This window comes from Myotis nattereri, assembly GCF_964212035.1.
Source record: "Myotis nattereri genome assembly, chromosome: 12".
In the NCBI taxonomy this organism is placed as follows: Eukaryota; Metazoa; Chordata; class Mammalia; order Chiroptera; family Vespertilionidae; genus Myotis; species Myotis nattereri.
The window spans coordinates 76,678,831-76,692,372 of NC_138087.1; the positions used below are offsets into that span (position 1 = coordinate 76,678,831).

General features: G+C 50.7%; 2 protein-coding genes across 2 annotated transcripts in view; one reads left to right on the top strand and one right to left on the bottom strand.

Annotated features, from left to right (window-relative positions):
* RALGPS1 (Ral GEF with PH domain and SH3 binding motif 1) overlaps nt 1-13,542 on the top strand; it is a 226,500-nt gene that overhangs the window by 114,578 nt on the left and 98,380 nt on the right. The window lies entirely within an intron of this gene.
* The window catches only part of ANGPTL2 (angiopoietin like 2), a 35,708-nt gene continuing 33,374 nt past the window's right edge, over nt 11,209-13,542 (bottom strand). The window contains exon 5 of the mRNA XM_081103399.1: nt 11,209-12,987. Coding sequence (XP_080959525.1) covers nt 12,788-12,987 — 200 coding nt within the window. The 3' untranslated portion in view covers nt 11,209-12,787. The remainder of the gene's footprint in view (nt 12,988-13,542) is intronic.

A 13,542-nucleotide genomic window follows, 5' to 3' on the forward strand; every position in this document is an offset into this window, starting at 1 on the left:
TCCATGGCTTGAGGCTTTGAATGCCACCTAAGCAGCTTTTTGCCTCTCGCAGCTGGTATGGGTTTTACTGGGATGATTCTCCCAACTTCTGTGGATGTTCTGTGCTAACTGGTCTCCTGGGACTCTTCACCGTGTGTCTCTTTCTCTGTGGAAAGATGCCCTCACACTGGACTAGTAGCCCTCACCGTGTGGGCGTGTGTTCCAAGTCCTTTCAATGCAAATCTCCTGCACTGAAAGCTTTGGTACATTGAGTTCCTCATGAAATATAATTTAAAAAACACTGAGAGGAAAACTGCATTTAAAAATAAGACTCTCTTTGTATCAAAAACTTTCTTTTTAATTACTTCAAAGTATAAAAATACTGGTGGGAAATAGTCATACGGGTTATTTGCAGCTTAATTTTATCTGATGGCAATTTGTAAATGCCTAGTTCAGATTGAAATAATGACTAAAGCAGGCAGAGCTTTGAAGGATGGTTACACCATTTATTTCTAAATAGCTTTATTGACTTAGAGAGTGGTTTTCACTACCTATAATTCCTTCCAGGAAATAGCTAAATAAAATGAGGAATGTAATGCATTTTAAAAGATTTAGAGCTGATTCTAAAAGTATACGCAGTGTGGAAAATTATGATCTCTCAAAGAACAAAAATCAGGCATTCTGACAATTCTGAATAGTAAGAGAACATTTAAACATTCTTGGTAAATTTACTCAGACTTCTAATATGTGAAGTAAATATCTAGAACCTAAGCTATTCCTTTTTTGAAAGTTAAGCCTTTATTTTCAAAGATGAACTTTGAAGTTGAAAATAAAGGCAAGTCATTTCTGAGTATAAAATAAACAGACCCAAACTATTAGATTTCTAAAAGGACTTGAAAAGAGAAGTGGTCATTGGTCACAAAGAAGTGTTTACACTGAGGCCCCGAAGCCCTCAGAACAGTAGGTGAGTGAAGGCTCCTGCAGGCCCTCTGCAAGGAGGGAGTGTCTCCACACTGGCCCCAGCTGATCAGCAGGCCTCTGTCAGGTGATGCACTCCCCGGACTCTGCTTCTGCTCTGGTGCAGCTCACATCCCAGGTCTGATCACAGGCAGGGAGCTCAAAACCAAAAAGTGAGTTGAGCACTATGAAGGAAAAGGCAAAGGGGTAAATAAAGGGGGCCCCCCCGACCCAGTCTCAGGGACCAGGGAGGGCTTTCTGGAGGGAAACTCTAAAGGATGAATAAACGGGGTGAAGGGTGAGAGGTGAGCATGCCAGACAGAGACAGCGGCTTGTGCAAGAACCCTCAAATGGGGAAAACATGTTTGTTGGAAAAACTGGCTGGAGGGGAGAGAATGAGGGGGAGAGTGTCATGAGAAGCAGCTGGAGTGGGAGGAGGGTGAGATAGCCTGGGCCTATACACTGGGAGTGGGGAGCTCAGGCTTTGACCCGCCTCCTCCCCCTCGCCCCCGACCCCCAGGAGCAGTTGGGAACCGCAAAGCAGGGCATGACCAGATTGGATTTGCATTTAACACCAGTCACTTTGCCTACAGCATGTGAATGGCTTTGGGGAGGTCAGGCTGGAGGAGGGAGGACTGTATACCACTGCATTTCAGAAATGGCTAGGGGGAGGGAAAGCCCTTTAGAAACAGGCCATTTTAGAGCAAAGCCTTGGAAAGACATAAAACAGCTGTCAGGGAGCAGGTCCCTTATGGCTGACGGAGACACATGGCACTTGCCTGTACTTTGGCTTTGAGAATCGGTGTGTGCATTTGAGCGGTGAGCCCCTGAAAGCAGAGATGAAAGGCAAGAACAGGTGCTCTTGATCTGCCTCCAGCAGATGCTGCCAGCATGTCAGCTTCCCAGATGCCCCTTTAGTGGGGGCCACCAGTGCCCCAGGACCAAGCTCAATAGCTCCCAAGTCAGGGTTACCACAGTATTATCCAGCTGTCCCCAAGTTTGCCAGCATTAAGGATAATCCTTTCCTTTAATGCCCAACTGAAAAAATTCCATTCTTCATGCAGTAAATCCAGCCTCCCCACCCCGCCCCAGCTCCCCACTCCACGTGTTTCCAAGAATCCCCAGGGAATGCTCATTTGTTCCACACATCCATTCTGGCTGCTGCATGGTGCCCCAGCTGTTGCCGGGCCCCAACCCTGACCAGTCCCTCCTGCTGAACCATGTGGAGCCAGGCTCCCCCTTCCTTAGCTGGGGGAGCACAGCTCAGGGGTGGAGAAAGGCTTGTCGGTACCACAAAGACAAGCTGAAGCCCGCATTCTGGAATGCCTGCTCTGGAGTCCATGGGCCATGCCTTTTCTCCTCCTGCCCGATGGCCACATGCTGCAGGGGCCGGCTTATTGCCCTTGTCCCCCACCCCAGGAGAACCTGTGATCAAGTTTCCCCTTCTCCGAAACGAGGCGTCCTCCCTCTCTGGGGCCCAGCAAGCAGGGAAGCACTGCCTCTGAGTCATCTCAAACATGCCTCTCAGTCAGCAGAACCATCACAGACACCCGTGCCCCACGTGAAGGAAACTTTTCCATGGTTCTGTAGGGTGGTCAGCTGCAGCTTACTACATGTCTCCCTCCAGGAGAGAACGTTGCCTTTACTTTTGCAATCTCAGATTGTGTTCCCTTAAAATTTACATTTCTCAGTCTTGCTTCTGAGACTGGGACTTCATAGCCTTGCTCAATTTTTACAAAAAGTCAGTGAATGTTATTAACATCCCCATTTTATGAATGAAAATAAACACACACCATGATTTGACTTATGACTTACCCAATGTCATATGCCAGGCGGATACCAAGTTTAACTCAAGACTTCATGCTGTGGCTGGGGTCCCACCCAGCCTTAACGTATTCATCCTTCGTTTACCATCTCCATCCCTCCGTCTCCATGGAGAGAACAGTGTGGGAGGGAAACACGGTGGGGAGGGATGTTTCCTGCATGCTTTGCTGCCCGGAGCTGAGCACCATGTCACATTTGTCCCTTCTAGGGCACAGGGCGGGTTTGCAGTCAGCTTCTCTCTGGGTCAGGGAGTTTAGTCTGATCCCCCTAAAGGAGGTGAGAGCATAAGCCCATTTCGTGCAAGAGGAAGTGTGTTTTCCTAGAAGGAATCTGTATACTCATCAGAGTGACTGCTCTCTTTGACCTTCAGTCTCTGGGTTTCTAATTAGAAGTTCATAGTAATAATAATAATGCAATAACTCATGTTTATTTTTTCATTATGTGAAAGCTGAGCATTTTAGTCTCATTATCTCATTTAATCCTCCCAACCCTCCTTCCTCTGAGGGAGGCACTAGTATTTTTTAACTTATTTCACAGCTGCAGAAGCTAAACCAGACCCATGCTCAAACCCAGGTCTGACCCCAGTGCCCAACCACTAACCTTAGGCCAGGCTGGATGTTCCCTCTGGGAAACCAGGAGAATGGGTGAGAAGGGGAATATCTCCAGGGACTCTCCTGAGTAGAACAGGGGGTTGAGGTGGGAGTCCAAGGGCCCTCCCAGGGTCATCAGCCTGCCCTAATGAAGAAAAGGGTTAGGTAGAGGAAGGACTAGTGAGTTTCTCCATCCTCAGGACTAACCTGGGGCCATTGGGACGTCTCCTTGCACTGTTTTCAGAGAGGGAGAGTTAAGACAGCCCTGGAAATCTGAAAGGTTTTGTGTGGTAGGTAGCTTGTAAGATGGCCCCTATGGTCCCTGCCCCTGGTCCTTGTGTCCTTGTGTCCTTGTGTCCTTGTGTAAGCCCTTTCCCTTGTGCATGGGCAGAACATATTGACTTGCTTCCAACAAACAGAATGGCAGAAGTATTGGGACGTCGCTTCTGAGACTGGGTTATAAAAAGACTGTGCCTCTGTGTTAGATGCCTGCTCTCTCTTACTCTTTCTTGAATCATACAACCTGGGGGAGTCCAGCTGCCAAACCCTTGGCAGTCCTGTGAAGAGGCCCATGTGGCCAGGTATTGAGACCTACCAACCACCTTGTGAGCGAGCCTAGAAGCAGACTCTACCTAAGTGGAGACTGGATGAGCCGGCATTCCCGGCCAATAGATTCGCCTCATCACATGAGACACCTTGGGCCAAGGACATCTAGCTAAGATACATGCAAATTCCTGACCCACAGAAACTACAAGATAATCAATGTTTATTACTGTAAGCTGCTCAGTTTGGGGGTAATCTGTCACATAGCATTGGATAACTAGTACATTGCACAATCTTTATCACCACCCACATTTATTACTCTGTTGCCCCATCTGCGTTGGCACAACATCAGCTGTAAACCAACACGTAAAAGACCGAAAGATTGACCTGCAGTAAAAGACCGAAAGATTGACCTGCAGGGCAGCAGGAAGTGCTCGGTCCCTCTGAGGCGCTCATTGTGAAGGCGGAAATCCTGTAGGACAGAGGGTGTGGTTGCACTTAGAGAGGTGATGGGTTCTTGCACCTCTCTAAGGAGAAAGGTGCCAGCGAGGGGCCTGAAAGCCTGCAGTTCCCTAGTCACATGTTTGTTGGCCTTTGGAGTGCAGTGTCCAGACCTGCAGAGGCCCAGGAGGGCCTGCCTCTGGGGAATGAGGCCGCAGGAAAGGCTGTGCTCGGGAGCGGATTAGGCACCAACTCATTCTCTTAGAACTTATTAAAATAGAGAAGTGACACGGTTATTATAAAACTCATTCACACTAAAAAGAAGTCTATAAAGTAAAAAGCGAAAACCCCTTCTAGTTCTCCTGCTTCTCAGAGGCAACCATTGTTAATGGTGGGCGTGAATTTTTCCAGACCTCTTAATCTACTTGTACACATATATGTGTACAGGGATGTGAGAATAATACTGTGCTTTTTAACCAAAAGGGGGATGGGCTTTTTATACGTATTGTTTGGTTGCATCTTTTTGTTCCACTTACAGTGTCTTCCATGCTCAGTGGCAGCAAATACAGCAAATGCCAATGGCTCCGGGCTCCCACCGATGCGTGGGTGACTGGGTAGTGCCTGGGTGCGAGCCCATTTGTTTAGCTGTGCCCCAGCTGACACGGCTAGGTGGTTTCTACTTTCTCCCTTTGACTGATTGTGTAGTGGGGACGATCCTCACACATGTGTCTTCACTTGCCTATCAGAGTATTTCTGAAGCATTGGATGCTAGGAGTGGAATGGCTGGGAAAAAGGCAACTCAGGCTGTTGTTCTGATGGCTGCTGCTGGGATGCCCTCGGCAAGGGCTGCAGTGATATGTCCAGTGGCACAGTGTGGGCAAGCCTGTGTTCTCCACTCTCCAATTCTAGATGTTACCAACCATTTTCTAAAAAAATATATTTTTTATTCATTTCAAAGAGGAAGGGGGAGGCAGAGAGAGATAGAAACATCAATGATGAGAGAGAAACATCGATTGGCTGCCTCCTGTGTGCCGCCCCCTCCCCCCCAACCCCCCCCCACTGGGGATGGAGCCCACAACTCAGGCACGTGCCCTGACCTGGAATCAAACCCTGACCTCCTGGTTTATAGGTTGATACTGAACCCCTGACCCACACCAGCTGGGTAGCTCAGTTGGTTAGAGTGTCCTCTCCATATACCAACGTTGCAGGTTCGATCCCCAGTCAGGGCACATACAAAAAGCAATCAAGGAATAATAAATAACAAGTGGAACAGTAAATTGGCGCCCCCTTAAAAACAAACAACAATAAATAAATAATAAATACAATGATAGGTGAAGATAGCATCTTGTTTTCATACACATTTCTCTCCCCACCAATTCATTGTGCTCTTGGAAGAAAAGCTGCCTTTCTACTCCAAACACATGTTCCCTGGGCTCTCCGGGCCCAGGGTTAGGCAGCCAGGCCTGCAGGCCTCCTGTCCAGCTGCTCAGCCGCCCCCTGCTCTTGCTTCTGTGTCCTGAATATCTGTCCTTAATCCCTCTCCGTGTCCCGACACAGCCCTGCGCTGCCCTGACAGTGAGGAAAGGCTGCTGGCTGTTGGTTCTGCCGAGAGGAGGCTGATAGAAGTCCCTCCCCGGGCACACTTGCCTGGGGCTTGGTCAGCATTCTGGGCTCCAAGGAGGCTGCCTGCTTCTTCTGTATTTCCCCCCAATTCTGGATGACTAGGGCATCGGCCTCTCATCACAGAGCCCCAGAAGGGAATTCTAATTCCATCCCCTCTACATTAGCTACTCTTCCAGGCTCTGGGCCACTCCCAGCTCCCCTAAGGGTCAGGGCAAACGTGGCCTGTCTGCCTTGCCCAAGGAGCTCTCTTCTATTGTGAGCTGTCCCTCAGCTTCAGGAGGGCTCCTGTGCTGAAGCAGGGGCAAAGGGAGCACCCCTCGACCAGCCCTTGCAGCCAGATGTAGCAGGACCAACGAGCCGGGGGTGGGACCGCCAGATGGGCCGCCACCCGGAGGTGCCGCGTGTGGAAGTGCTTGGGGAAGGCTGCACAGACGGAAGGAGTTATCTCTGTCAGGGTCACAGGTGTAGGCTGAGCTGGCCCAGGATGCCCCAGGTCAGAAGAGACAGGACATTTGGATGTCTTCGCGATGGTTGGTACTAAGGCATTGTGTCCCCAAGTGGCAACTACCAGGCTGGGGCTGGCTCAGGCCTGACTCTGGATTCGGAGAAGTGAGCAAGCCCCAGGTTTGAAGGCATGGGGATGGAAGATGAGCCACCACATCAGGGACCCAGTTACCAGAGCATGTGGACCAGGACTTCTACCAGGTAGAACTGGTGCATGAGGTGACAGCCAGACCAGCCACAGTGGGACCCTATGAGTGCCAGAGGGTGGGGTTGTGGCTGTAGGTTGTAGGACAAGCAGCTCTCTTGTCCTACAAGAGGGAGGGAGAGAGGCAGGGCCCAATAGCTTTAGTCCTGGCAAAGGGGTGGGAGCCCCAAGAAGCTGTGAGATATTCTCCATCACTGCCCTCTGTTATTCTGTGCCCTGCCCACTGCTCCGAAATAAATTGGGAAAATAGCCCTGGGCTGGCTTTCTGACATCTGGGGACCTCCTGTCCATCCAACTGCTTTTACACAGACAGGCTGGCTGGAGATCTCACACACCCTCTCCTGGGGCAGGAGGCTCCATGCTACCAAGATTCTTAGCCATACAAGGGGGTGATAATAGGTGACAGAGGGTCTCAAATCCTGAGTGTCCCAGGCAGCATATTTCTGGGCAAGTCACTTACCTCTCTGAGCCTCAATGTTGTGTCAAAAGGAGGGTAATTATAGAACCCACCTCAGCTGGTTGTGGTGAGAGTTTAGAGACATGCATGGTGCCCCATAGATGGTAGCTGGCATGAGTGTTATCCAGAGCAGAATGCTGCCAGGAAGACCCCCACCGTGGGGACCTGAGACTAATCCATAGAGACTATTGAGAAGCTCAGCGTATCCAGGAGGGGCAGGATGTTTAGTGACCTAGGTGGGCCTGGAAGGTTGGATGTGCTTTCTGGGGTAGGGCTGGGGTCAGTGTGGAGGGCTGGGGAGTAGGACACACTCTAACCAGCAGTAGGACGGAATTCATCTAGCAAAATACAGTCCCTGGAGGGGATGGGGACCAACAAGAGCTGGGATATAATCTTAGGTATAGACCCAGCCCATGACCCCTCCTTTTCTGGGAACCTGGGAACTGCCCCACCCCTCCCCCAGCATTGAACTCCAGAGCCCTGTTCACTTCGCCCACTCTGTGCCGAGGCGGACACCCCCCAGGGGCCAGGCGGACCCTCAGGCGTTGGGATGGAGGGGTGCTTGTAAGTCTGCTGGCAGTCGAGGACATGTGAGCTTAGGAATTCCGGGCTGGGAAGAGCAGATGGACGCACACTGAGAAACAGAAAGAGACCCGCAGGCCAGGAAGAGGAAAGGGAAAGGGAGAGGAGAAAGCTGCTGCTTTGCCCCTTGAAGGCCTTCCAGGCCGTTCCTGGTTCCTGGCCCTGGTGAGGCCCAGCTGTGTCCCTGCTCATGGACTCGGGGGATACCTCGTGGCCTTACGTAACCAATTTATTAAATGAGCTGGACTCAGTCAGGTGTAAGAAGAAACCTACTTTACTTTTCCCCCAATGTCCTTCCCAGCCTTCTCTGCGGACTAGTTTTATTCCCAGCGACACTGAAAACTCATCTGTCTACTGTTAGGCATGAAAAGGCCCCGTTGTTGCCTCCTGTGTGTGCAGAGGATGCGAATTAACAGTCACATCCTAACAGTCACGTCATTCCAGACAGTCCAGTCATAATCAGAAGGTTGGATCCTAGAGCCAGACCAGACTGGGAGGCCTAGGGAGGAGGGCTCAGGAGAGCCTTCACTGGCCCCTAGGCCTGCTCCCCCCACTTGCCTGCCTCGCCGAGGTGTGCCCTTGGGGCTGAGGGGGAAGTGAGGGGTAAGGGGCCATCTTTTGTGGTGTCCAAGACTTGTGCCCACTCTGTCTTTTTCCCTCTTTGCTATCTTTTCTCCCTTTTGGCTGCTGCTGCTTCCGATTTGCCCTTCTGGGCACCACTGACTCAGCTGCTCAGAGGGGTGATGCTTTTCCTCCAGCTGATCACTTAGGACTCCTCGATTGGCTCCTGGGCCTCCGGCACGGTCTCCACCCCCACACCCCAGCCAGGCTGCCCTCTGGTTCCTAGGAGATCTGGGACTTTGCTGTCTTTGCCCTAACGTGGGCTTGCTGTTTGCTCCCAGTGCGGCCAGCTTCTCACTGCTCTCTGCCTCAGGCCTGTGGATGCGAGGCATGAGTCAGGTGGTCATGCCCATGCTTGCCCATGCCAAAGTCTTGCAGTGGTCCCTTGAAGTCCTTCTCACTTGATTTAGGGTGAGGGGGGCATCCCCCATCCCTGCATTCGGGGACAACTCACCCCCCCCAAAGTTTTCTGCACTCCTCTCTCAGGCTGCAGGTGGGCAGTGTGCTTATGCTGTAGAACCAGTCTGGGGCCGTGCCCTGCAGAGAGGGTTTTGCATGTGGGCTATAACTAGCCTTAGGAGTCTGGATAAAACCAAGGCAGAAAGAGTGCCCATTTATCATTTTGTTACACTTAAAATGTCCCCGTTTTTGTTTAGTCCAGTTGTCTGGCTTTCTCTTAGGGTAACCAAGAGAGTTTACAAGACTGTAAAACAGATGAGGTGGCCTTGGGGAGTCATGGGAGGCCCTGAGCTTCCAAAGAGCCTCTGTGGGTCATGAGCATCGTAAACATTGTTTACATAGTTCGAAGGTTTCTCTTTCAATCTTGTTCAAATTGGCACAGTTTGGGGGAGGGGTCCTGTTGGGGGTCGCTGGCTTGGAGAACACCCCTGTCTTCCTGCCACGTTCCCCACACATGCCCAGCAAGTGGGTGCCCTCCAGTGACCAAGGTGTTGGCCCAAGCTGGGACGTGGGGGGTTGGCCGGGTTCACCGACTTCCTTCTGGGTCTGGAGGTGCACTCACCATGGAGACCTGAGTACCAGGAGCACTCCTATTTCTGGAGGCCCTAAAGGTCACTGGAAGGATGGGTGAGGAGGAGGAGTGTTGATGCAGGAGTGCTGACTGGCTGGCGTGTTTGCTGGTGGGGAGCAGCTCGCTGGGCCAGTGCACTTGAGCACAGCTCCCTCCCATCTCCTTGCTCTCTCCTTTGATGTCCTTGGTTTGGTAAGCTGTCTCTCCCCTCCCCATTTTGCTCTAAGGAGAGTGGGTTCCACATCTCTGATGGGCTTATTCCTTCCTCCTTCCATATAGCCATGCTATTATTTGACCAAGACTCAGATTTGGGTGCTGGGTTGGGACTGGGAGAAACAGCTGGTGTCACAGCCTGCTCTAGTTTAGGGGCCAACTCACTAGTTTAGCAAAGGGTGGCTCCGCCTTGTCTGGCACAGCTGTCAGAGCTCAGACCAGTGACTGAAGGTTGGACCCTGTTTTCCTTTACCATTGACCTTTCCATCCCACACACTCCACTCCAGGTATGTGGGGAGGGGTGGCCGTGGTCTGGGCCAAGGTCAAAATAGCTTCCAAATTCCACTGTGACCTCCAAAACTGACTAGGGGTTTGGGAGAAAGGAGCTGAGAACCTTCTGGATTAACTGCTGCTGGGTGTTTTTACCAGCAGTTTGACGGTGAGCCTCACTTTCTCTTCTGTGAAGTGCGAACACCTCCTTCACAGGCTGCTGTGAGGTCACATAAGAAAACAGAAGTGCAATTCCAGGCGCACAGGAGGTGTCAGTAAACACCAGTCCCCAGCTACAACTTTGCCAGAAAAAGCTCCCATATGTTCATTAAGAAGAGGATTGTTAGGTTCAAAGGTATAAGGGCATTTAAAATTTTGATACATACATTGCCAAATTGTCTTTAAAAATATTGAGTCACTTTATACTTCCATCCAGAGTATATAGAGCACATATGTCTCCATTTCCTTGTCTACATGGAGGTTGACTTTTTTTCATCTTTGCCAATCCAGTAGGCACCATGAGATGGTTTTGGCTTGATTCAGTGCACCACTCTAGTTATTACTGAGGCTGGAGTCTTTTCTTGTGTACTGGCCATTTGTGAGTCTTCTAATGTGTTCGTGTATTTCACCAAGTTTTCTGTCACAGTGTTTGTATCTTTCTTCTTAGTTTGGAAGAGTTGTTGGTATAGCATGAGTATTAATTCTGTATTTTTCTCTGGTTTCATATTTGCCTTTCAGTCTTAGTCATGCTTGGTTATTTGGAGGGCAGAAAATGTGTGGCTTTCTTTGGTTATGCCCCTTAACCTTTTCCTTTTGGGTTTTCCCATCATGCTCTAGAGACGCTTCCCGGCGCATGGACTTGATTTATAGGAAGGTGGTTCTGGCAGTTAGTGTAGAAGTCGGTTTGGAATGAAGGGAGGAGTTGAGGGTTGCAGTAGTGGAGGGGAGAGGAGAAGGGCACCTACACCAGGGCAGAGGAGAGGGCTGGAGTGGAGGGATGGGTTGACCTTGATGAGGGGGAGAGAGGCGTCCTTATTTTTGACCCGAGCAATTGAGTAGATGGTGCCATTTGGCAAAATGGGACTAGACCTGGAAGAAGGTGTTTAGGTGTGACCACACGCCTGTGAGGGTCTCCAGGATTGTCTGGGACAGGACAGGTGTAAGGGGATGGAGCACCAGAGGACCATCTTAGCCCGAGGTGCTGTCGTGGGACTCCTGGGGCATGAGTGGAAACCAGAGGCAGGGAGAGTGGGATTTAAATGACTGGTGTGTGTCCCTCCTGCTGCATCTCTTCCTGGTTTTACTTATAGAGGCTCTTATATCGGAGGTCCCAGGAAGGCATTCACAAACAGTGACACACAGTGCAGATACATCCAAATAGCACTGATGGCTTTATTGCAGATTTGTGCCATTACAAGGATAATCTGGGAATATATTTTTAAAAAACCCTCCCTTTTATATACACAAACATGCTACATGGTACACTTTGCGAGAATGCTGAGGTAATAGGCACACACCCAGACGTGGACAGTACCAATGTTCCAACGGCTTGCTCGCCCCGACCCACTCACCCACTGGGAGGGTCTCACCTTGACTCGTCTCCTGCTCCCGCTTGGCAATAGTTCCGTAGGACTGAGTGTGACCCTCTATGGCCAGCAGGACTGGGAGAGCCACCTCGCTGTAATGCAATGAACAAGGGGCCCGGTGACCCCTGGTTATTCAGTAACTCACAAGAAATGGCCAGTTCTCATCTTTGTGGCACCTGCATTCTCTGGGAAGTGTAGTTTGGGGATGAGACGCGGACTCTAGTTGGCCTGAGAGCATGGGCCTTTTGGTCTGTAGCCATTTGGGGTCCCAGTGGTCAGATGATGACTTTTTCTTTCCTTGAGTATCTCCTGGGCATGGTAGGCTATTATTTCTGTGAAGGTTAAGGTGACATGTAGGCTAAAGTGTGAATGGGAAATACAAAACTGTGAGTACATTATCTGTGTGGCTGGTAGTTAGCTTTGGGCCTGGCCTTCCCTTTCCTGGCCAGAAATCTGGAGCCCCGACTGTCTCCTCCTCAGAGGCTGAGGAATCTTTCCTAGGAGAGGAGGGTGCGACAGAAAGGCAAGGAGAAGAGCAGAGCAGAAAGGTGCCTGGAAGTAGAGCGAGTGGCCAAGGAGTGACCCACATAAGAGGCTTACTGAATGCTGCTGAACAAATGAGTAAGTGGAGGGGTGGATGGACAGATGGCGAAAGTCCTGAGAATGGGGGGCGTATAGAAACAGAGATGGAGGGGGATTTCGAAATTGATTAGGTGCCCAAAGGGGTTCTTAAATTGGAAACCCCTCTGAGAGAGAATCGCACTGTAGACATTCCTGGAAGGATTCAGCACGTGGACGCCAAGGACTGATCTTTGAATGGGAGCTGCACAGTCTGGTCTGCTCCTAGACACAAGCACCACGACTCAAGGAAAGGCTTTCTCCAGGAGTAATGATGCTGGTAAGAGTGTCAGCACGCGAGGGTTGACTGTGTATTTAGGTATGTAAGGCAAACCTCTGTATGTATCTAGATATATTACATGGGCCATATATCTAAATGCATATGTATGTGGCATACACTTAGGTGGGCAAGATCGGCTCATACACGTGTATATCATGAAGGTATTTTGCAGTTGTGCTTTTATTGTAGACCTTAGTTTATTTAAAGAAAGACTGGTCTGCAGTCCCGTCCTGTCGGGAAACGCGAGGGCTGTCTGGTGTGAAGGAGTGTAGGGACAGAGAATACTGTACTGCTCAGGTCCGTGATCCGCCGCAGTGACTGGGACAGAATCCAGGTCCCAGTCCTCCAGGTCCCAGTCCTCCCGGCTCCGGTGAACTGGCGAGGAGTTCCTTTGTGTGCTGGGCCTGTGTGGGGGCGGGCAGGCTCCCGGCAAAGGCCAGGCCATGAGGTTGGAGGGAGCTGGCTTAGTGGAAGGTGTTGGGATTGGGCCGGATCATCATCACCACTTTCTTGAGTGAGTAGGAGCCTCCTCGGAACTCAGCCCAGTAGACCCCATCCTGGTAGCGGCTCCGGTAATGGCCCCCACGGTACCAAACTCCATTGAGGTTGGAGTGGGCGCAGGCGTTATACCACCAGCCTCCCTTCTGGTAGTGGGCACAGTTTCCTGCAGAGAGAAGGGAGTGAGAAGGTCTCAGGGGAAGGGGCTTGGTTTTACCCGTGTCCACTGTTTGCTTGGGGACTTTAGCAGGACCCTCTCTGGGGAGCCTTTGGAGCAAGAATGCCTGAGAGGTGGACCAGGCTTCCGGCCTGCTCAGACCTGTCATTGAAGCTCGGCCTTCTGACTGACAAGCTGTGTGATCCTGGTCAAATGACTTAAACTCACTGAGCCACCGAATTCTCATTGTAAAAGGAGGATAAGCAACGTCTCCCCACAGGCTGCCTCCCCACAGGGATTGAATGAGGGCACATATTTAAGCACTTAGCTCAGAGCTTGGTGCAGAGGAAGCGCAGGGGAGCACCCCACACCGCGGGTTTGAACAGAAAACGGAAATGACCTGGGTGGGCGGGGGAGAGGCAAAGGAGTTTTCTTAGGAATTTTTTGAAGAGTTGAAACTGTTGGGTCAAGAGTCTTTATAGAATGACAAAGGAAGTGCTTGAGAGAAAATTCCTCTCTATTCCTCCCCAGCATGTATTCCAGCCAAATATATACTTTTAGTTC